Source organism: Protopterus annectens, chromosome 2.part0 (assembly GCF_019279795.1).
Source record: "Protopterus annectens isolate FY-2018-M chromosome 2.part0, PAN1.0, whole genome shotgun sequence".
NCBI lineage: Eukaryota > Metazoa > Chordata > Ceratodontiformes > Protopteridae > Protopterus > Protopterus annectens.
Window position 1 is genome coordinate 24353907 of NC_056728.1, and position 26120 is coordinate 24380026.

General features: G+C 37.2%; 1 protein-coding gene across 1 annotated transcript in view; it reads left to right on the forward strand.

Annotated features, from left to right (window-relative positions):
* The window catches only part of CASP8 (caspase 8), a 456587-nt gene that overhangs the window by 207751 nt on the left and 222716 nt on the right, over positions 1-26120 (forward strand). Inside the window, exon 4 of the mRNA XM_044060507.1 lies at positions 14955-15093. Within this exon, the coding sequence (XP_043916442.1) occupies positions 14955-15093 (139 nt within the window). The remainder of the gene's footprint in view (positions 1-14954; positions 15094-26120) is intronic.

Below are 26120 nucleotides of genomic sequence, written 5' to 3' on the forward strand. Positions count from 1 at the left end.
TGATGGATCTGTGACAGAGGGATTAGGCAACAGTAATCACAGTCTGTGAGAGCATGACACTTGAGAGACATGTATCGTGCACAGTACAGTTTATGACTATCATGCCGTCCTTGGCAGGCATAGGGTTAGACTGTCAGCAGACATCCACAGACATACCAGGCATACAGCCATACCAAGATTAAACATTTTATTTATTGTATTAACTTTTATTACTATTGTACTTGTTGCCTTTATCTTCTGAGGTCTTATCACATTTCTGAGCAATGCTGTTAACACATGTGAACACACAAATTATTAACACATTTTAAGGGCTATTGCAGCCATTTATTTACCTGCAATTCCTGTGGGGAGAGCATCTGTTAACAATACATAAGTGATTCCATAATATTTACTAGTACTTGTCACTGGGCTCAAACTCTGGTCTGTGTGTAACAAAATGAACATCAGACCTAGCATTTATCAAAATGAGCTACTGAGCCACTGCTGCATATTGATTGACTGAAATTTGCGTAAAGCTCACCTGCTAACAAAATATGACCTGGTAATTGAAGTAGATTGTTATACAAGACTGCATTAACAGTTGAACACACATGCATGAGATTCATGCATAACAGAGATAGTAGGTGAACTGTACATTAATACATAGAATGCAGGTGTATGCAATATACCCCTAGTGGGAGGAAATATCTGTGATGTGTATAAACCATATTGGAGTGCTGGGTTGGCTACCTGACCCATTTACAGTTGCAGATGATATATTTGCAGTCTACAGCTATTACAGTTTCATACTTGCCTGCAGTGGCAATGGCATACCTCAGCTCAGCAATGCATATAGCTGAAATGGAATGGTAAACACAAGACAATCCTGATATACACAATATACCTTGGGCGTTCCTATTATTGCTTCAGATCTTAGTGCAGAACAAGTATCATAATGCATTATATCTTGTAGTACAGCTCCAAATCTACAGTTTAGCAGAACACTCTTTATTAGCTAACCTTCAGTCACCTAGTGGTATTGTGTGTGTTTTTAGTTCACAGCAGATGTAGTATTTGATTTCATGAACAACAGCCCAAAATACACACATATTGCAAAACACAGCTTTATTAGGGGTGACTTCATGTAGTGATTGGTATAGTTTTCCAGTCTTTATTGCAGAACAGGTCATATAATGCAGTTGTTGCAATACAGCTGTAATTCCACAATTAATGCAGTAGAAACTTTATTTCCTACATTCTCAGGTTTCATGCTTTCATCTTTATAGAACTATACCTGGCATTATTTATTTATTGCAGTCCAGCTCTATGACCACAGTCATTGCAGTGCAATAAAAAATGTATATACCTAATGGCAGTTAATACACTACTCCTTTTTGCTTATATGACTATAGATTGCAAATTAATCTGTATTCACCACACTCATGGCTCAACCTGGCCAAGCGCCCTGCATGAGCCTATAGGTTGCGACCTCTCTCCTCTGCAGCTGTAGGGAGAGAAGCACACCATTATGTGTACCTGTTTATTACACATTCAGATTAGGTATTAGTAAAACAATAAATGTGAAGTAGCACTTCAAAGCACTATAAATCCAAGAAACAAGTGCCAGGGAACGTTGAAACACGGTTCAATAAGTTTATTTCACCAAAAGCTTAAAATCACAATGAGTGCTGAGACCGACAGTATACTGTATTAACGCTCTTAACATCAATACTTGCTGATGAAGTCCTATGTGTAAGGACGAAAACGCATATCTGAAGTATTGATGTTAAGAGCGTTAATACAGTATACTGTCGGTCTCAACACTCATTGTGATTTTAAGCTTTTGGTGAAATAAACTTATTGAACCATGTTTCAACGTTCCCTGGCACTTGTTTCTTGGATTATTAGTAAAACAATGCAAACAGTACTTACAAACTTGTGGGGCACTCCCATCTCGAGCATCCTGGACCCAGGTGTCCAGAAGTACCTTCTTCTGTTGCTTCCGATCATCAAAATGATGATAGACCTGCTCACCTGTGTAGGGGGATACCAGTAGTACTGGTGAGATTGCATGCCAGCCAGTCCCAGGATTCTGACTTGTACTCCGATCCCTGGTACTGGCCCTGCAACAGCCAGGTGTCATGGCATTTTACAAGGAGTGCAACCATGAACCTGGACTCCCGAATGCCCCACCATTGCGCCTGGAAGCACGCACCCTCTCTAGCACCTGCCATAGCTCCTGCCAGGTTCAAATCCCAACTGGTTCTGCTGTATTCCCACCTGTTGCACTTAAATAAGCCTGTTTTCCCACCCTTTACAGCCAATGGGCAACTTTTAAAAATGCAGCTCTTCACTTAGCCCTGCGCAAACCCACTCAGTTGAGCAGTGCTTAAACTGGCAATGCTTAGTAATGTTTAGTGGTACCCAAACCAGCTTAGCTGATCTGAACAGTATTTAAACTGGCATTGCTTAGCAGTGCTTTGCGCCACTTAGCAATGCGCAAACCAGCTAAGCACTGGTAAAACATTCCTTGTTTAAGCAGTGCTTGGCAAGGCTTAGCTATGCTTAGCAGAGCTTAGCTGAGTGTTGCAAACCAGGATTTAAAAATACATCTCATAATGTATATTTGCCACATAAATGCTTAATATCATGTCTGTACATACATACAATATTCAAGCAAGGGTTTAAACATACGTCTCATAATGTGTATTTGCAATATAAATGATTAATAATCTGTCTGTGTTTTCATACAAAATTCAATCAAGGTTTACTAGTAGTTCTCATAAATGTGTATTTGCAAAATAAATTTAATAACCTGTCTGTGTAATTATACAAAATGTAATTGGGATTTAATCACAATCTCCAAAAGCCATTACACCTCTGGTCACTCCCTGTATTCCAGCAACATTGCCAAGACTTGGAACTCCCTACCACTGCAAATCAGGATACAACCTAACAAAACCATCTTCAAAAAAACAGCTTATTTCCCATCTAACCAACTCCTGGACTTGCAGCTGCCTAGCACCTGGCTGACATATTCTAACACCTTTCCCTGACCCACTAACCAACCTCTTCTTTAAAACTTCCACAGATGCACTATATATTATCATGCATTACTTACCAACTCACTGCCGCCTTCTCCCCACTGTTCCATCTATACCCACTAACTCTCCCCTAGACTAAGTTGAAAAGCTTTCCCTTAAAATGTCAATGAAACTCATATGAACTTATCTATATTCTCCTCCTTTTACAAACTGGCTAGTACTTTTAGTTTTTCCTTTCATCTCTTATCTTCATTACATCTTCAAGATTATCTGGCTAGTATTTTTTTAGTTTTTCCTTTCTTGTCTTATCTTCAGTACATCCTCAGGAGTATCTCTACTAAACATACTGTATGAACTACAATCATATGTTACTACCTGCTATACTTTTAATTGTACGTCTAAACCACTATGCTTATGAAAATATCTTATGCAATCATATGTTATTATCTCCTATATTTTTTAACTGTATGTGTAAGCCATAATGCTTATGTAACTATCTTATGTATAGTATATTAGCAATTGTTCTGGAATTTTTCTCCCCAGGCCACCACTGAAAATGGACAGCTCTGTCCAGTCAGACCTCCCCAGTAAACAAATGTAAAATAAAATAAAATAAGCAATTCTCATAATGTGTATTTACAAAATAATCTGTCTCTGAACCCTGCACCTACTGCACATAAGGCTGTCACTGTAACCATTTGGCTACATGGCCATATAAAATGTTGCTATAGTTTTACATATATCTCTCCACTATGTTTAGACCCCACTGAGCACTGCGGCGCACTACACAAACCCACTCAGCTGTGCTTAAACTTGACCTTTGCATTCATAATTAAATGCATCCGGTTTCTATTTTTAGATGTCTGGCATGTGTCCATTGCTGCGCACCATGCCAAACACAAAAAAAAAAAACTTTTTATTACATATGCATACATTGATATCCAAAACTTTGACATCTCTGGACAGAGTAACACATTCCCTATACTGATTCAGTAACCATGTTACATGACTCTCCTCAGTAATGCACCTTCATTAATATGCATGATGCGCTACCATGGGGGTTCCACATACACGGCCACAGTACCTCCCATGCATGCATTACAATATGCCTACACAGATTTTATTAAATCCCCACGTAAATGTAAGCAGCAACTGTTTCAGTACTAGCTTTTACTGTCTCAATATTAGGCCAAAGAAACACATAGCACACCATCCTTCAGTAATGACAGCATAGAGCAGTGCATTTTTCCCTTTTCTGACTTGAAAATAAACAGCAAAAGTTCTACATGACAAAAAAAAAAAATCACTAAACGTGGGTAACAGTAGTCTGAATATTAGTGGATAAAGACACGTCCTTGGTGTTAATGGTTTGTTTTAGAGTCTTCTCCTGTAAAACAGAAGCACATAACAGCATCAGGCAGCTTAACACAAACAATTGCTAGGCCTTGTCCCACTACTGATTTAAAGCAAAGAAGAATTGGTACAGACAATAAAATATATAATGCTAACCAGTTTTCAGTAACTAAACACCTAAAACAGAGCAGTCTTCCCCTTTCTTACTAGAGAAAAAGCAGCAAAAGTTCTAAATGAAAAAAAAAACAGTAGTAGCAAGCAGCAACAGCACTCTCTGTTCTAGCTGATATTACCTCAGTATTAGCACAAAGCCAACAGAAAGACACAGTAAGCCCTGCCTTCAGCAACCAAATGCCTAGAGCAATGCATTTTTCCTTCTCCCACTAGAGAAATGCAGGTAAAGTTCCAAAAACAGAAATCATTAAAAGCAAGCAAAAATGGTCACAAAACTAGGTGGTAAAGTCACTTCCCTGAAGTTGCAGACTTGTTTCACTTTCTTCTCCAGTTACAACAGGAGCACAGATGTGCAAAATTAGGCAACTCAATACAAACAGATGAGGAAGCTGTCTTGTATGTGCTCCTTAGTCATGTGTTTGCAATTCATGTTGCACAAAATAGCAACAGCGCTTTATGTCATGCAAACAACAGGCAGGTAGCATGGCAGTTATGCTAATAAAGTCAGAGAGTGCAATGTCTGTGAATCACTGCCTGTGCATAGTGCACCATAAATGCATACTGGCATGAGCCAAACACATCATGTTTAACATGCAAAAATGTGACCTATATGCTTATGCATATAACATGTGGACATGGGTAGCTTCATGGTGCATTGTTGCATGGCACAACTTATGATTCACAAATGTATGTACACATTCATGGGTTGGCCATATTGCTGAAATGGACGTGCTGAGTGGTCATAACTGCCTCAGCAATTGAGAAAATAAGAACTTCTGCATGGTGTGTCAGGGAGAGCAAGATACTCCTTTTCTTCCTGTAGAAAGATGTTTAAGGAGCACCTGTTGAGTAAATAACTATATGGAACTGTCATGATTTGCTTGACTGAAGTGGTGTAGTGACTCCAATAAAAGATGAAGTAAATCTGTGACTGAACAACTTCTATAAATTCAAAGAACTAAGTATATGGCAATGATAAATTATAAGGAAAATTAGGGTTATGTAATATAAATGTAAGTTTGACTTATTGTCTTTCTGCATGAATTTAGGTTATACTGAAGAGACACTAGCCTGGAACTCTAACAACAAATTGAAATCTATGATTTGCGGAACATAAAATAAAGGTATAGTAAAATAGCTGTATGGGGTGGTGCAGTGGCCAAGTGGGTAACAATGTCATCTCACAGCAAGGGGTTCTCTAGTTCATTTCTTGGCTGGTGTGCTTTCTGCATAGAGTCTGCATGTCCTCCCTTTGTTCACATGTGTTTTGTCTTGGTGCTACTGTTTCCTCCAAAATTCTAAAGTCAAGTAATAGGTGGACTGATGACTCCTAATTTGTCCATAGGTGGGCATGTGTGATACAAAAGAAAGGCCTGACAATATACTCCCCATCCTGTTTAGCAACACTGTGGATGGTGATGGCTGCTCACCAAGTCACTATGGGTGTCAGCTATGACTCATGAACATTTTTTTTTAATTTATTTAATTTATTTAACATTTGTTAACTGGGAAAGTCCAACTTGGAACAAAGCCAATTTTCAGCAGAGGCCCGGGAAGAAATGCTCCAAATGCATGTCTTTGTAACATGGGAGGAAACTGGAGCATCTGGAGGAAACCCACACAAATGCAGGAAGGACATGCAGACTCCGCACAGAAGGCACTCCAGCTGAGAATCAAACTGGAGAACCTCTTGCTGTAAGGCGACAATGCTACCACTGCACCACTGCCCCGTGCTTGATGCAACGTGGATGAAACTAGCTAGATTTGATTGTAAGTAACACTCTGAGATAAAAATAAAATGCTGGATTTTTATAAGAGATTAACTATGATAGTTGTTTCAGTTGTGTACAAATATAAAGGATGAAAAATGGGTAAGGGGACTGAAGGAGGAGTACTAATTAATAATGTTAAATCCTCTTAAGAATTTGCTTCAAGATTATATAAATTAAATGTAGATTTGTTTGCTCTAATTGATGGTGGTGGGGGAGTTACTTAGTCCTGAAGGACATATTCTATATGTTACAGCCAAGTATGATAGAGAGAATGCAGAAGGTATGAAACATATAAGATTTATAACAGTTCTTCTGGTTATGTTTTATTTGACTGAATAGGAGGCCACACTGGAAGTCAGAGAAAATTTGAAATAACAAAAGTGATAATAGGCCTGTTGCACCCTGTTGTTCAGCCTGATGGGTAGAAAGATGATGTCTTTTTCAAAGATGGCCGCCATTCTTTAAACACTGCAAATCTACAGCTCTTCAGATATCAGAAATAAAAATCAACCCTGTGGAGATATCACAAGATTTAATACGCTAATTGGCAGAAATAATTAAAGTACTAGGATCTATCTTCACTTCTGAGAGGAAAAAATAGAGAAAAAATATTTTGTAACAGCAGGATTGGAACTGATGGTCAGCCTGACTCTGAACAGAGCAACAAACAAAGGAATTATATATCTCTTAGCTGAAACCTTACTCCTGGTATAAATACGTTTACAGTGTATCAAAATGTCAAAAGAAGGCAAAACTATGGAAATCACAACTTCTAAAACTAAACTATCAGCCTTGCAATCTCCGGAAAAAGAAGCTATTTTTAAAAGACAGAAAACAGTTACACAAAGGGAGACTGCAAAAACAGGAATAACAAGCAAACCAGATCAACCGGTCAGCATGGAGGAAATTAAATCAGCATTGTTACCTATTCAAGAAGCCTTAAAAGATTTATCAACTCAAATGCTTATGTTTAGTGCCACATGTAATCAAATTTTGGAAAGGATGGATAAATCAGAAACCAGAATAGCTGAAAGTGAGGATAAAATAATAATGCTTACGAAAAAACAGACTCTCATGATGCAGACATTCAAACCATGCAAAATAAAATTTTAGACCTGGAAGCAAGATCCAGGCGGAATAATATAATAATTAGAGGAATACCAGAAACAATTCAATACAATGATCTTAATGCTACCATAATACAAATACTTGAAACACTGTTTAAGGACTCTGACAGTGTTAAACAGATTGTTATAGAAAGAGCACATAGAGCAATCAGAGAATCATTTGCTTCAAATGCACCTAGACCAGTCTATGCCAAAATACTGAATTACCAAGATGTAAGCAAAATACTTCTAACTATTAAAAAGAATGGTGGATTTATCATGTGGCAAAATAACAAAATTTCCATGACACAGGACTTACCAATACAAATAAGGCAATCCAGGCAAATGCTAGCTCCATACTGCAAGTTTTTGATTGAAAAAAACATTAGATTTCAAATGAAGTTTCCCAATACTTTAATTTTCACAGTGGATGGTACTAAATATTCAATAAATACTAAAAAAGAAGCAAAACCTACCTTTTTGAAACTTTTCAAGGCACTGCCACCTTCAGAAGTTTGATCAAAGCATCCAGGCTTTTTTTTCAGCATCAGACAGACTGGGACTCCATAATTACGATGATCCGAGGCTTTATAACTCTTTGTTTGTTCTTTTCTTTTTACCAGGCCCTGGGAAACACTTGATTACATCCTTATCTCGAAGTTCCAGCGTGTTCACGAGGCTTTTCCGAGGATGTATGGCTTCAATGATCGTAAACAAGCCACGAAGTAGCAGGAAGTCCTTTGGAGGATGCAGGGGGACTGATTTCAATGTAGCGCATCCAGGAGGTCCGTCCGCGAACTGGTTCCCCGTCGAGAAATCGAAATGAAGAAAACAAGCTCAGCAAGCAGGAAGGACTATAGGGAAGCTGTAGAAACTGTTTGGATCTAAAAACGAAGCTTCCTGGACTTATTTGGAGGGTAAATAGCTTCAGTGTGGTATGAGGAAATGTACAGCTGTACAGGTAGGAAATGCTATTGTGAATGGGCTGGTTAAAATAGAAGGGTATTACATTGTATAGTGATAGAATATGGTAATTATGTCTCTATTTCTTTTTTTTTCCTTTTTTTTTTCTTCTTAGATAGGTTTTTTTCACTTTTAATTAAGAAAATGTATGTGTATGCTTTGTTCAATAGAGTAACATGATGGTGTTAGTGTAACAAATGTTATGAAAAACTGTGAACTTGAAATGTTTAAAATATCACATTTAGTTTTTCCTTCTCTTTAGTATTTTTAAATGTATTTTATATGGACACAATTATTTAGCCAAATGCTTTGTGTAGTACAGTTTTTATTGTTACTTATAGTATTTTCCAAGTTTTAGCAGACTGTTACCTTTGGAGGAAGACAATTATCTAAAGCAGTTAGAACATTTAAACAAAATAAGCTTAGGAATGTCTTGCAATGTTTAAAAACTGTTTGCTTTCTCTGGGAATTAATAATTAATATTGTATATGACAAGAAGTTAAAATCTATTATTGTTATTGCTGATTATCAATATTGTGAGGTATTAGTTAAACTGGATTTTCATACAACAATTAGTAAATGTGTTTAACTATGTAAAATATGTCCAGAGCTGTAGTTAGGTAGTTAGTAGTGTTTATTAGGGAATGTTTGGATTAAGCTTTGTAGATTTAAAGATAGTGGTTGTAGGTTTTTTGCATGGGATTTTCGTGTTAGTTTGTAGAGTTAGAAATTTAGATAACCAGAGATATTTAAAGAATGTGAAAAACCTATGTACATCCTGGTCCAGAGGAATAGTGGATAAGCACTGGGTAGGGATGGGATGTCAGATTTGCTTCCAAATAATCTATGATATGTTAACATACTGTAATCTAAGGTTGTCTCTTAATATTAGGAATAGGAATACATTTTCGAAAAGCTTCATATGTGGATAATAGAATCTTGGAATGTTAAAGGACTCCAGAACATGGGAAAAAGGAAGCTATTTTTACACCTGTTTTTCCAATCAAAAGCAGACTTTATTTCACTACAAGAAACTCATTTGACTAATGATCAGTGGGATATACTGAAGGATAAGAAATGGATTAGGGAGATAGTGGCGGCGGAAGGGACAACGAACAGTGCAGGGGTGGCAATTATAATTAAAAACCGATATCAAGAGAAAATCTTAGATGTCAAAGTAGATAAAGGGGGACGGTGGTGTTTAGTGGTTCTGATATCCAAGTTTTATGATAAACCCATATTACTTATGAATATATACGCCCCTTCCACTAATCAGCACCATTTTATAACTTCACTTTACTCCATTTTACAACAATATAACAACTGTTATATATTAATGGAAGGTGATTGGAATTCGTATCAAGATCCCAAGTTAGATAAATTCGGTTCATCTAAAGCTTTTAATAAACAGGCAATGATAGCATTGAAGGAATTTAAAACCGATTTTAAATTATATGACCCATTTAAACATACACACACACAAATGAAAGCAGAGAATTTTACTTTTTACTCAAGTTGCCATAAAATGTGGTTGAGAATTGATTTTTTTTTTATCTCAGAAGTATTGATTTCTGCTGACCCATGTGTTTCTACCCAAGCTCGACAATTATCGGACCACTCAAAGATCACATTAACACTAAATAATAATAATATGAGTAATAGGAGACTTCGAGGATACAATTGGTCTTTAAATCCATATTTATTGAGGAAAGATGACATATTGAAAGAAGTTAAAGAGACACTTAAACAGTTACTCCATAACCTCCTCAAAAATAGACACCCTGTTGATATCGAATGGACTACAACTAAAGCCCAAATAAGAGGGATTTTTCTTCAGAAAGCTACTTACTATAAAAAAATGCAAAATAAGGAGCTACAAGAATTGGAAACCAAAATTAAGTTACTAGACCAGGAGCTAATGAGGAACTACAATAAACAAACAGAAATAGACTTATTAAAGTGTCAAAAAGAATTGTTTTTATTACACAATAGTAAACTATCATTTTATGAACAGAGAAATTTAGTAAAATACGTGAATCATATTCAGACTCCCTCAAATGCACTGGCACGCATTATTAACCAAACGAAATCAACATTATTAATATCAGAAATATATTATAATAATAGAACATACACTAATAAGGCAGACATCATGAATACTTTTGAAACAATATTTAATCAGGTATATGGTGATCAGCAGACACTTTTACCAGATAAAGTTAGGAAAGATTTTTTACAGAAGATCACATTCCCGAGTATTGATAATGAGTCCCATAGGGATTTAATTAAACCGATTTCAGCGGAGGAGGTAACAGAGATAATCAAGAAGTTGAAACCACATAAAGCCCCAGGGCCAGATGGATTGACCTCTGAATTTTACAAAACCTTTAGTGAGATTCTGAGTAGAATACTTTCACAGACATTTAATTATATAATTCAAAATAAAATGAATGATCCCCACTTTAATGCTTCAAAGACAATTTTGATACCGAAAGAAAAAAGTGATTCTAAAAACCCAGATAATTACAGACCCATTTCACTCTTGAATATAGACATGAAAATTATGACATCCATCCTGGTAAATAAACTGAAAAAGGTCACAAATCGAATAGTATCAGAAGAACAGGCGGGGTTTATGGATGGGAGACAGACCACTAATAATACATTAATGCTTCACACATTAATTTCCTACGCCAAGCACAAAAATCTCAATATTTATGCACTTATAATTGACGCACAGAAAGCATTTGACAGAGTTAACTTGGTATACCTATTTGATATGTTATCATACTTTAATATACCTCAGGATTTCATTTTAACTTTAAAGAAAATATATAACAACGCATATACAAATGTATTTATCAATCAAGAATGCTCTAAAAGAATACAAATTAACAATGGTACCCGACAAGGGTGCCCATTATCTCCCATTTTATTAATCTTTATTTGGAACCATTATTTTTACACCTTAAACAAAATGTTTTTTACAATCCCCCAACATTATATGGTATGAAGATAAATATGGCTGCTTTCGCAGATGATTTAAATATTTACTGTACCACACCTGTGTCAGATACCGAGAAAATATTAAAAGCAGTAGAAGACTTTGAGAAAATCTCTAATTATAAACTTAATTTTAAGAAATCCAAAATATTCCCATTAAAGACACCTACACCCTTTTCATTGTTGCCACTGATAGGACAGGTAATGACGGAAGAAAGAACAAAATATCTGGGTATTGTATTTTCAACTGATAATAGAGATTTTTTTATAAATAATGTTAAGTCAACTTGGGATCAGATAACATTGGACTTGAAAAGATGGAGTAAACTGAAATTACCTATGATGGCAAGAACTGCAATTATCAAAATGAATGTTCTTCCCAGAATACTATATATACTTAGAGCTACACAACTCAGAATCATGAGGAAAATTTTTAAACAGCTTCATATAGGACTAGGGAGATTTCTTTGGGAACCTAGGAAAATGAGGATAACATATGAGAAACTGATGGCTCCAAAGAATAGGGGAGGTCTAGACTTACCGGATTTCGAAACTTATTACTTGGTAATCAATGCTAACAGAATTTTAAGGGTGATTCACTTTGATAGAGACAGTCTGAAATGGGCGCCTAAATGGTTGGTCTTAACTTATAGACATGTAACTGGAGTGGGAATTAACTGTAAAGCTTTACCCTTTCTGAATAGAGGAACACTCAGTAAATATGACTTAATGGAACATATTAAAAGCTATGTAACTTCAATTCAAAATCTTTTTACTTCATTAAACCTACTAAAGTATATGATGGTGTTTCAACCACTCCACAAGAACCCAAATTTAGTAATAGGGAATAAATTGATAGACTTACAGAAATTCCCTCTAATAAAGGATTTAATCATTTTGGATTTCTACCCCTTTCTTGGGGTATCAGTTCACGATATTTTAAAAGAGAAAAGTCTTCCTATTTCCTATCTAATTATCATGAGACACCTAAAAGATCTGGCTATAAATTATTTTAATAACTTTGAATTTAAAGAAGAGGAATTAAATATATGTCGTAATCTGTGGGAAGCTCTGATACAAGACAAAAAATATATAACTACCTCATATAAACTTATAAAAGAGATGAAATATAATAAACATATTCTCTTATCGAATTACTGGAGGGAAAAATTAATATTAGTTGACGACAGTAAGATCTTGGAAGCATTTAATCTAACATTAAAGTCAGTATCCCTCCAAAAATGACTATTCACAGAACTGATGATATTTAACAATGCCTACTATACCCGTCTTACTCTTCATAAATTTGACTCAAAGAACTCGCCTAATTGTCCATATTGCATAGACCAGACAGCTGACCTTTTTCACATGTTTTGGAGTTGCAAATGCATTTTTAAACTTTGGAATTCGTTAAAACTTGATTTACAGAAAATGGGCTACCAACACTCAACGCTCTCTTGGGAATTTATGATCCTGCATATTCCCCCAGATAACTTAGACAAATCAAAAAGGATCATAATCATGAATATTTGTTTATTAATGAAACTATACATAGCTTCAAACTGGTTGAACCCGACCCAGACATCTTGGGAAAATTTTAGAACATTAGCAATAAGACACATATTAGCGCACAAATTGTTAATCAATGACCATAAGAAAAGCATAAATAATATTAAAATATGGGAGCAAATCTTTAATATTGTGTTGGCCTAGAGGTTCTTATCCACTGTTACTCAGGATATATATTTATAAGACAGATTCAATCTTAGATTAGATATAGGTTGTAATAATAATATAGACTGATGGCTTTTTCATGTATTTCCTTCTTAAGAATTTGTGTTAATATACAATGTTTGTGTAACTTTTGGAAGCAATCATGTACATATTGTATATATATAGTAGTGTGTAGTTATGTAGTTGAAAAATAATAAAAGACAGATTATTGAAAAAAAAAAAGAAAGATGATGTGTTTGTTGAAACAGAGACTTCATACAAACTGTAGAATTATGTACTATAAACTAGAAGTAAGATTGTAGATTGTTACAGTTGTAAGCAAACTGTGGACAGTGTGAAATGTACCAGGTTTATATCAGCCATGCTGACTGTGTTCTGTCTGACCAAACAGGATGGCCGTGTGAGTTGTTTAAGAAATATTGTTAATGAATGAAGTGGAAGTGGACGACCTTATTGTCTGTTTGGTTAGGCTGATGGGTGGACAAATTGTGATGACGTTTTAAAGCAAGAGATTGATGTAGATTGAGGAACTGAGCAAGTAAAATAGATGATGAAAGTGTGTAGATTTTTATGTAGATTGTTATAAGCCACAGGAATTGGAAGCTACATATTGAAAAATCATTGATATGAGACTCAGTAAAAAAAACTGTCAGCTTAAATAGATAAGTGAATAATTGAAAATGCTTGTGATTGAAATAGTTTAAGTAGCAAGGAACAGATAACATGCCTGTTGAGGCAGGAGATATATAAAAATGAGTTTTCAGTGCTTAGAGATATATAAAAAAGAGGCACAATTTTGAGATGTTAGTGGAGTTTTCAGTGCAGAATTATCATAAGGCAATTTAATGAGCGTTATGGTAAAGAGGGTAGGGGAACACCATATTCATGACTAAGAAGAAATGATGAACAGCAGTACAATGTTAAGAAAACTAGAGGAGAAGGCTTAGATAGTAAAGATTCATTATGATATAAAAGTAGATGTATGAAGAAGGGGACTTTATGGATGATTCTGAAGATTTAGATAGTTAATGGGATTTAAGTGGAACAAGGGTGCATCCAGCTTTCACCCCAGACAAAATGTGCATTAAATTAAAGGAAAGTTATATGATTATTTAATGATATGCTCTCCCAGATATTAAAAAAACTGTCCAGATATATACCCAGATAAGGTAAAGTCATGTAACTAAGAGGGTGAAGAATTAGTGCAGTACTATCAAAATGGAAGTTGTTTGGTCACAAGGTGTGGTTGTATGAATGCGAAATAATGAATCCATGTCTCTTTTTTTATTTGTAAATATTGCAGATATGTTAACTGTCAAATAACAGCAACAAGGACCGGACTTTCAAAAAAATGGCTTAATATACCTTTTAATCTTTCTATTTTAGCATGGTGTCTATATTATTTATTCCCACTGCCACTTATACACTTACATTAGGGATCTGTTGTTCACCATTAACACAGACGTTTGCAACCTCCTCCAGTATTCTGTATATTCGCAAGGAAAGGCACCATCCTTCCAGTAATGACTTGCTTCCTTCTTCGGACTGGGAAGACCACTCATGATCCTATAACCTAGAAAGAATAGGCTACCTCTTATTATTATCAGCAGTACCTGAAACTGCTTCCTTAGCTCCATTTTTCCACAGTATTATGCCTGAGAGAGTCAGTGCTGCCAATGTACCTTCTTATTAGATGTGTAAGTAAAGAAAATAAATAATAAGAATGTTAGTTAACAAGGGAGTTAACATTTTTAAGTGTGTGTGTGTGTGTGTGTGTGTGTGTTTAATTTATACTGTCAGTTCTTTTTTTTTCCCTTTCCTCTCAGACAATGCTGCATGTTCTGACAGAAATGGAGAAGATTGGGCTACTTGGGGAGGACAGGCTTGAAGATCTGAAAATGATTTGTAGAAAAATCAGACCGGCACTGGTGGTAAAAATAGAAATCGTTGAACAAAAAATAAGAGGTAAGACTCAGTAATGATTTCCACATTGACTTTCCTGTGTAAGAAACCAGACTGTAACATATTACATATTTAGTTAATGCACAAAGAATTTTAGTTGTATTTTTCTGTATTATATGGCCTGCCTTTGACTTCACTTCTGGATGTATATACTATCTTATATTGTACCAGGTAAGAGTACCACATTCGTACAAAAGTCAGGGTGTTCACAATGATGTGTCAGAATTAAGTAACTAACTACGAAGATCTGTGGGTGATACTTTATTTTCACATGCCCAGTCTGTCATGCTCACGCAACATTTGTTTGAGCATGGTGGCTCCAATTGTCTTTTGCTTGGAATTTTGCTGCTTACTTCTTTGTAGAGTCTGATTTATATATTCTGTTATTAATGAGTTCTGAGTGGTTCGATGTTAGCACACCTGGAGAAAGAGCAGGACAAAGTTAGCTGGTGTAGCCAATATGCCCTGTTGTCAGATATCTATGTGACTATGTGACATCGCTCCTCTGGGAGAGTAATCAAGGTGCTTCAGTCCTCATCACTGACACCAAAGGGGAACATTCACCTAGTGCAAAAATAGATACACACAGTATTTTCAGATGCAGTGCTCTGCACCAAGCACAATTTCCCTTAAGAGCACACATGGAGCACACTCCATTCCCGGGGCTGGACTTCCTCTCCAAGCCCCAAATAAGACACCACATTTCTCTCTTCAGAAATCAGTTCTCTGTGTCCCTGTTACAAGCAGCTGACACACACACACTCTTTGAGATTTGATTTTCACACACACACACACACACACACACACACACACACACACACACACACACACACACACACAACTGGGAAACGCTGGCAAGGTTTTACCAGCTATGCCACCTCCACTGAGACTATAAGGTAGATTCACTGCTACCAGCCAACTACTTTAAGGCTCTTGCCAGGGTACTCAATTACTCTTAGTAATATTAATACTTATACAAATGGTAGTGTTAACCGATCGGCAAAACGTTCAGGAGCATGATGCTACAGTGCCACTAAATAAATGAAAGTGTTCTCAAAGGTTAAAATATTTTCTAAAAGACCAGCCACAATGAAAGGTCTAGATATATTTAATAATAAATAATAAAAAAAAACATGAGAATACTGAGTGTCTATTTACAATAAACACTAGAGTTTCAATTCACAGGAAGTATAAAAAGTAACACAACTGGAAAGACTCAGACAGATGTAGAAAATAATACTTTTAGGTAATCTCACTATGTTTTTCTAACTGACTGAAAAATTACTGTTCCCTGGTTAAGTTACTTACTAAACCAAGGTAAGATGAAGTAGGTGAGTGGTCTTGTCAATTCCAAAAACTGCGAGTGTGATCTGTCACATCTCACACTAGTATCTAAATACAATTTCAGTGCTGGCTACAGAATGACATCGCATCGGGTCACCTGATCCTGTGCTTTCCGCACTACACCCCTGACTAGAAGCTGAGCCAGGATCTAGCACAGATGTGTCACAATACACACCTAGGTCTTTGTGAAGGCTTATTCCCAGCATCTGGAGACTGTAAAACAATTTACAACCCTTTCATCCTTCCTGCAGAGACTAACCAGCCATTCTGTGGCACCCCAGGGTAGCAGTTAGTTCACCACTAAGGACATTAACAGCAGGATCACAGCCCAGACATTGCATCTCTAGCTGCATTCAGGCCTGTGAGATAAAAATGTTATGGCCTAAACCAAGTCATTTAATTTCAGGCTATTTTTCTTAAGGTTAGCTGGGCTAAGCTTAATTCCTTTCCTTACAGTATCCTCTGTTAACATATATACATTTCATCAGTTACAATACAATCTGACATACATGTATATTTCTTTTCTGTCCAGCAGGACCCACTGTTGATACATTTTTAACACAAGCAACTTTACAAATACATTTTTAACACAAGCATTTGTACAAATCAGTTTGACATTCAAATGACATAAAATTCTTTACAAAACTCCAACTAGTTATGCTGGCATATATTACACATGCACTGCACTACTCTCTCTGGCACTAACTCACTTAAATCAGAATGTAAATAAACAACAATCCTTTTCAGTGATCATGCATTCTCTGAGTTACAGTGACCTTGAGTAAGAATACTATATTTGGGAGGCTTGTACCCCACATGGAGAATGTATGGAGGCTTGCCCTTCTTGGTCGTAAACTGAGCAGAACAAGTACATACACTCCAAGAATACATGAATGGAAGTTGTAATTTATAAACTGCTTTAAGTCTGCAAGGGCGATGCAACTTTTTGGTAGTAAGAATTCACAGTGACGTCGTAGGTGATCTAGGATTAGACCATACCAGCATTGCTTTACTTTTGAATACAAAGCCTTCTGGATAAACCACACCATTATAACTAAGTACAGCACTGCCCATATTCTGTCAAGAATTCTTTTTTTTTTTTTTTTTTTGCTTATATGAAAATCAGTAGTGAATACATAATTGAGAAAAACCATATGCAGCAAAGTACATTTAGCTAAGGCTCATTGCTTTTGATTAGAGGAGCAGATGTTGTTTTATGATGCATTTTTTATGTGAGGAAACAAAAGAAATAATGGTGCATACCGTGTGTGTGTGTGTGTGTGTGTGTGTGTGTGTGTGTGTGTGTGTGTGTGTGTGTGTGTAGTGGGGGGTGGCCCTTTTCCCTGAGGTGCAGCAACATCAGATTTGACCGTATTTAGCTGGAGATTTGAGGAATGCAGCTTCTTCCATGGGTATTATAGGACCTCTTTTCTAATAGTGCTGCACTCAGTGGAACACTCTTCCATCCTTTATATAAGATGATTCCTCAATCAAGTCTTTTTCATTTTTTTCTTGATAGTTTTTTGGGGAAATTTAAGTAAACTGTATTCTGTCAGTGTGGTAGGTACACACAGATGCATAGCTCCCAACCCTCCATCTCCAAAATGAGGAACACTAGCCCTCCTAATGTGGAACAAATGGGCAAAATGTGGAACACGTACTAATGGCTTAATAACAACTTCAGCTAGGAAGGTCATAGGATGGTTAAAATATGCTGGTTGTGCTTATAAAGAAGATCTTTTAGTGAATTAATATGATTTATTTCCATTTACCATGGATTTTGCTTAAAAAATTCCTAACATTGAATGTGTTACAGACGCTTTCAGTGTGGAACTTCGAGGAACATGAACTTTTTAAGACCCCAGATGGGGTACATTCCTTGTAATGAGGTACACTTGAAAGATATGCACAGATGTAACTAATGCAAATGTAGTTAACAGCATAAAATAGTCTTCTGTATATTTGCTTGAAAGCCTCGACTGGAAGGATAGGTAGATAAATTAATGAATTAAAAAAATGTACTTTACAAATGTAGGTTTGAGTCCTACAATTTCCACTTCATCAGTTAACCAGATAACAAGCTTCAGGATCACATCTAAAAACAGGCAGTGCGGTCTGGTGTGTTTTGTTTAGTTAACACAAATTACTAAACTGACTATATATGTCTTCTTCTTGTATTGGTTTGACTTTATATAAAACAATCAAACCACAGTATACTAAAATACTTTTCATGAAGAAAATGATGCTGAAGCAATTGTCTATCCCCAAAACATGCAACCTGAAGTTCAGAGGGGAACAGTTCTGCATGCCCTCACAAAGGTTTCCACCATAAAGTTGCAGGGAACTAACTACTTTCAGTATCTGGTAGATCCTACCTACCCACCCACCAAAATAAATGTAGCATTCTTCCGTCCCACCATAGAAAAAATATAATTTTTATAGAGCTGGTGATTCTGAGCTACTGCACAATGGTACCTCCTATACCGAGCCAACAGATATTGCCAATATACTGGCTGACAGATTCAGTGCCAACTTTACCCCCCCCCCCCCCAGAGGACCAATTGCAATACCAGTGATTGACAGGCACCTGGTATTACTGCTGCACAGGTTAAAACAGCACTGTCCAAGGCCAAGAATACAGCTGCAGAATGAACTGGCAGCTCACCTGTGTGCCCTGTTCAATCACAGCCTCACCTCAGGCTTTATCCCTACCAAATGGTGCACTGCTACAGTCATCCCTCTCCACAAAGGAGGAGCGACTACAGACCCTGGAAACTATTGCCCCATTAGCCTGACGAGTCTGATATGCAAAGCTATGGAACGCATCATCATGGACCTAATAAACAAGGATATAGGGAATCTCCAAATTTTGGATCCCACACAGTTTGATTTTGTGAAGGGTAGATCATGCCTGCTCAATTTGGTCAACTTCTTTGAGTCAATCACCAGAGCTGTGGATGAAGGCAAGGTGGTTCATACAGCCTGCCTTGACCTGGCCAAGGCCTTTGATACCATTCCCCACTCGGGAATTATAGAAAAACTCACTAAGCTAGGCATCAACCCCTATATCACTAGGTGGGTTGCAAACTGGCTCACAGATAGAACCCACAGTGTGAAAGTAGCTGACTCCAAGTCAGACTGCTGACCAGTCACGAGTGGAGTCCCACAGGGTTTGGTCCTGGGTCCTCTCCTGTTTATCTACTTCTCTGAAGTCCAGGCCAACACGAAGGGTCTCTGGCTGACAAAGTTCACAGATGATTGCAAGTTGTGAGCTATTATTAACTCTCCAAGTGATGTTGACATCCTACAGAAAGGCCTGACTGAAACCGACAACTGGTGTCAGAACCATGGCCTTAAGCTCAATGCCAAAAAATGTGTCGTCATCCCCTTTGGGAAAAACCCAGTTCCCATGAATTACCACATCAATGGTAGTCCACTGAACACAGAAGGAGTTATAAGAGATCTGGGAACACAGGTTGACAGCAACCTCTTTTTGATCACCACATTGCCACTGTGGTCAGAAAGTCCTTCTGTGTGGCACATCTCATTACTAAGGGTTTTGCATCCAGGAAGAAAGAGATAATTGTCTCCCTCTACTCTTCCCTCATTAGGCCAATCATCGAGTACAATGCCCCATTTGGCATGTACCTCACTACACACCTGCAACAACTGGAGAGGCCACAAAAGTACGTCACAAAGAGGATCCTAGGCCTTAAACATTTGTCCTATATGGACAGACTAAAAAAAAAACCAACTATTCTGTCTCATATCGTCTACTAAGAGGCAATCTGTGCTTGACTTACAAAGCCATGTCTGACCCAGCTCTGTTAGAAATGCCACATCTAAAGAAATCCCAATCCGTCTGCACCACATGCTCCAGAGGCCTCAACCTCATTACCACAATCAACAGAACATGCTGGAGGAACAGGTGCATAACAGTGAGGCTGCCCGTGCTATGGAATAGACTTCCCATACATGTCAAGCAGAGCACCTCACTGGCCCTCTTTAAGAGAAATCTTGATGAGTGGATAGGAAATAGAAAATTCACCCCAGGGACCACTCCAGTGGCTCTGCTCGACAGAGGCACTGGGAACTAAAGTTGGGTGGCACGATGCCAGGGTAATCCTAACAACTAGGCTTGTAAAGGCTCCAGAGCCATTAGCCGAGTACACACCTATGAACCTATGAACTATCATGTCAAGCCCACTGCCAGCCATCAAGTGAAATTGAATGAACGGGCATGCATCTGCTATCAGAAATGTGGTGGTTCATTACAATGACTGTTTGAATGTGTGGACAGCTGTGTATATTCAAATAAACTGTAATTCATAATAAAGTAGTACCTGACACGGGTCATAAAAACCTACGCAGACTATTGCATTCTTAAGAAAGGATCTGTTTACAGGCACGAGACACTGCAGAAAATTCAAGTATTTTTAACAGACTTATTCCTGGTTAGAAGGCACTGCATGTCTGTGTTTGAGCTTGAGGCACTGCACAGATTCAAGCAGTGTTAAGCAGGTAGCTATTCCTGCACGAGAGGTGCATGGATTCAGGTAGTGTTAAGGAGGCAGCTATTCCTATACACAAGGCACTGTATAGATTCAAGTAGTGTTACAAAGACTGCTATCACTTTACACAAGGCACTGAACAGATTTAAGTAGTGTTAAGGGGGCTGTTATCCCTGTATCTGAGGCACTGTACAGTTTGTGCATTGTTAAGAGAGTTTTTGTTTCTAGATGAGAGACCCTGGATGGATTCATGGATTTTCAAGGAAGGAAGTATGTCTGGGTCTGAGGAAATTTATGGATTCAGGCATTGTTTAGACAGCAGCCATTCTTATATGGCATACTATCTGTATTGATGCACTGCATAAGATACCAATAATAATGTACCTAAGCAGTGAGGGAGGCTCATGGGGTGGCATCTATTATTTTGGTCTGGCCTCAGAGTAGGAAGGAACCACTGGGACATGGAGATTTGGTACTGTTCTGTAAAAATTTGCATGGAGAACTACTGGTCACCAGGGAATGTATGGATTCCTGCAAAGTGTCAGTGGTACTACTTTGTGCAAGGATTGCATGAATTCAGACAGGTATACACTGATAGTTTGAGTTTAGCCTTTATGTGAAAAGTGGAGCATTGCACCAAGAAATTCCACTTGCCTGGCCTACAGAGAAAGCATACAAAATATAATACCTTAATCTAGTTCAGACTTTGAAATCATTAAAGCAGTGCTTATCACATCGTACATCTTTGGGTTTGGTGGTGACGTTACTTCACTGTTCTGACGATGTCTTTCAATATCCTACACAGGTGCTCATGCAGAAGATAGCAGTGTTCCTTCTGTAGCACTGACCATTTCTGTAATATAAAAGCATATGGTTCCAGTACCACAATCAACTGTCAGGAAATATTTAAGCCAGAAAGTATTCTATTTTTACTTATAATATAGTGTATAGCCCCTACTGTAAAACAGTGTTTGTATCTCCTGGCACTACTTTGTTTGTTTAGTTATTTTTAAGCTAGTTAGTTCCACTGAATCAAAGGATTACTTACAGGAGAAGAAAATCTTCACAGTAGAGCCTGAGGGGCACTTTTAATTAGAGTGGTCAGTCAACCTAAGCATCAAGTGTCCAGGTGAAAAAGAAACTATAGCAACTGGAGAAAAGATACACAGACAGACAGGGCATGCAAACCCTTCCCAGGTAATAGATGGTGGCCAACAGTGAACCCTAGACCCATGGACTAAGAGACTGCAACCCTAATTACCCCACCACTCTGCATGCTAAGTTATTGTACTATGTATACCTAGTAGTATTTGCACAGTATTTGTAATAATATTTCATAGAAGCTGTATTGTTTCGACTAAACATAAAATTAGTTTTGGATTTCATAACTACCAAAACATAAAGCAGATCAAGCCATGTTTTATAATAAAGGAAGCAGTCCTGATGCTAAGTACGCATGCTGCTTAAGGCCCAAACTTAAACATTATCACAATTAACTGACTCGAAATTTGTAGTACATGAGCTGCTGTCCAGGAATATACCAACCTATGATATGGTTTATATCAATTTCAGTTTTATGTAATTAATCGATTGATTGATTAATTAATTTTTTAACTTAGTAGGTAGACTGGTCAATGAACCCTGTTCAACCATGACCCAAGCTGAAATGACAGCAACAACTTACACAGGAGTATTGCAGTAGAACAGTAAATGTTCAATTAGTAAGTACAGCATCTGAGTATTGCACAGTAAGAGAGGCTGAGAGCCTAAGAGTTTTTATCATTCAAACTGCTATACAAGCAGAGTAGCTACAAATCCATTAATCCAATATGTCAGTTATGTGGTACTGATATTACATGCCAGTCTCCAGTTAGAGATGTAAACTGTGAAACATTCAGTTCACCCAGGAGCGGCCTTAGGTCTGGTGCCCTAGGCAAAAGGGCTCTACGGCTCCCCCACACACCACCCAGTACCCCCATCATGGTCTACCTACACCAAATAAATACTGGAAAAGTGCCCCTACTAGAGCAGCGCCCTAGGTGGACGCCTAGTTGGCCTATGCCTATGGCCGGCTATGAGTTCATCAGCTAGCAGACCCTTTTCTGGCCCTGCTTTGCTTAGTATATCTCATGATACAGCTGCAGATCCATGATGCTGTGCATTTTACAAGATACTCTGCTTCACATCTTATTGTTAGCTCCATGGAATTAAAGACTCACATGTTGGTCTTGTTCTGAAGAATGCCCAGAATTTAGCTGGCATTGGAGTTGGTGGATTAGAATGCTTTGCAACACTAGACATTCACAGTGGATCAGTGCAAAAATTTCTATATTGGTTGTTGAGTATTCGTGCAGAAAGATGGAATGTCATTACATAAACGCATGTGATGGTGTGCAAATGACTATAATGTCAAAGGAAATTATGTCGTTTCAGCACAGCCAGTTTCAGTGAATTGGGCCACATACATCAACCATTAATTACAGCAACTATTGGTGTTTTAAGTGTGATAATTGGAGGGTTTAAGGTCGGTGTATATAGTTTATGTTGGTGAGTACTACTTTGGAGGGTTTAACTGTGAAAGAGTAGGGAATGTGCTTGCTGCATTCTCAGAACTTTAGATGTGGTTTAATTGCACTGTTTTCTGCAGCACAATGTTACAGGCAGGGTGCAGGAACAGCTTTTTTCACTTTAAAGATCTTTGCTTTTTCTTCAAGTTTGTGCAGACATGAAGTTATGTATTTAAACACAGCAGTACAGAGGGGCAAAAACACTTTATTTGTTTTTGTTCATTTTCAATGGTAGTTATTTTTTTAATGTTAGCTTAGCCATTACTGCAGATATCTTGGTTTCATTGGTAATGTTTTTAATGGTTATAATATTGCCCTGCTGAAGTGTATGCACATAAAAAAATCTAGGCAAAGCATAAAGGACTTTGAAAAAGCACCTTAATTGAATTATTACTTGTAATGTAGAGAAATATATTTATATAAAAGTAATCAAACCATATTAACAAGTTCACATTTGCAAACATTATACATCACATATATTGTTCTATGCAATATAATCAAGCCAAAATTACATAAAGTGTTCAACTCCTGCCTTCTCTTAAACCTCATTCCTCATTATACATCACATATATTGTTCTATGCAATATAATCAAGCCAAAATTACATAATGTGTTCAACTCCTGCCTTCTCTTAAACCTCATTCCTCCTCCAAAACACCATTTTTTCTATGCAATTTACTGCTACCCTTTTCTAAAGAACCAATTTCCTGTTCTTTTATCTCTGTTACAATGTTAGCTACTTCAAGAGTGGTTGGTTGAGACCTTGATTTCCATTTTCTTGTAAGTGCCTTTTTGGCAGCCACCAGAATTAAACTTAAAAAGGCCTTATTATATCTAAGCAATTCAGATCCTGTATCTCAGCTCAAAAAATTATTTCCTTAGTTACATTCATTTGCTTGTCCAATATTCTGGACATAGTACTCTGTAGGGTATTTTTAAACTCTGCCAGCTCATTACACTCCAAGAACATGTGCTCCAAAGTATCTCTTTCTTCCCCACTTCACCTCCAACATTTGCCATCTACCTAATGAAAAATTCTTTGGAGTCTGCTTGAAGTATAAAAGTACCTATGCAACCACTTCCAGGAAAAAATGCTAAATCTTCTAGATTTTGTTGCATATTCAGGACCCATACATATGTCTTCCCAATCTTTTCTGACCTCCTCTGATTGATTCCCATAATTATAGTGCAACATTTTATATGCCATACTAATTATCCCTTTCTTAACAGCAGTTCCTGTTGTAGATTCAACTGAAAGCTCAACCATTGCAACTCTTTCGTTTAGGATGTCACTATCTCTTTCTCTTTAACAATACTCTGATATCAATCCCTGATAGGGAAGGCATTCTCTAACCTGCAGTCCAAATGCCTTCTTGGCTTCTTCACATTCTATTACCTTTCCCTCCATAATTATTTGTTCCAATACCTTGGTTCCTTTGCCAGCTTCATCCAGTAAATTGTAGTCTCCTCTTGCCTATTCTCTGTACCCATAATAGTCATCCCTATCAGCAGAATCTCCTTTCTCCATTCTCGTGTTGGCTTAGTTCTTAGTATACTTTTCTGCTACATTTTGAATACAATATTCTGTATGGTTTTTATTCTCCTTAAGGAGCAGCATCCAAAATCTCACTCTTGCCTTATTTCTGGAATTACCTCCTGGTTCATCACCATCCCTTTCCACTTTGAATTGTAGCTTTCTACTTGTGTTATGCTTAACAGTCTTAACTATGTAGCTGTAAAATTTCTCTTCAAATCAAGTAATCATAAACCTCCTTGTTCTATTGAAGGATCACCTTATCCCACATGACTGTTGCCCTCTTCCCTTCCCAGGTAAAATCCTTCAGCTCTTTGTTAATTACTATCCATAACTTCCCCTGGTTGATCAAACTATGCCTGACTTGTATAAAACTAAAGAAGCTAAAAAAATACTGCTTGTATCTTGCTATCTATATCAATAGGCTAGTTCTTCCAGTTTCTCAGTTTTTGTATTATCTTTTGTTTAGTCTCTTTCCACATATCCTTAGCTACCGTAGCATAATCCTTTTTAACCCATACCCATAAATACTTTATTCTATCATGTCCCTATAAATAAGGGTATTGCTGAACCAATTCGTGTGTGGGTACATAGTTTACAGCTATAGCCTTTTATTTTATCTTCATTAATATTGTATTCTGGAAAAAAAAAACTGTCTCAAAATATTCCACAACACTGAGATGTCCTTTTCTGGATCCATCAGGTATAAAATATCATCTGCAAATAACGGCAACTTTTCTTGAATACCATCCCAAAGATATCCTTGAATTTCTGAGTCCCTTATTTTCTTTTCCAGTGGTTTTAAATGTAACACAAGTAACAAAAGAGAAAGAGGACCCCTGCCTGGTTCCTCTGTTCAGACACAACTTTCAGAGAGGAATCCTCCCACTTTGATTTTTGCCTCTGATCACTCATATATCTTCCTAATTAACCATATTCTTATATCGGGAAGGGCAGATGCTTCTATTGTCCTGCTCTGGAAATTCCTGCTTACTCTGTTTAATGCTTTGTCTGCATCAAGACCCACCAACAGTGGTATTTTCTTACATTCTGCTTCCCTCTAGATCATTATTGT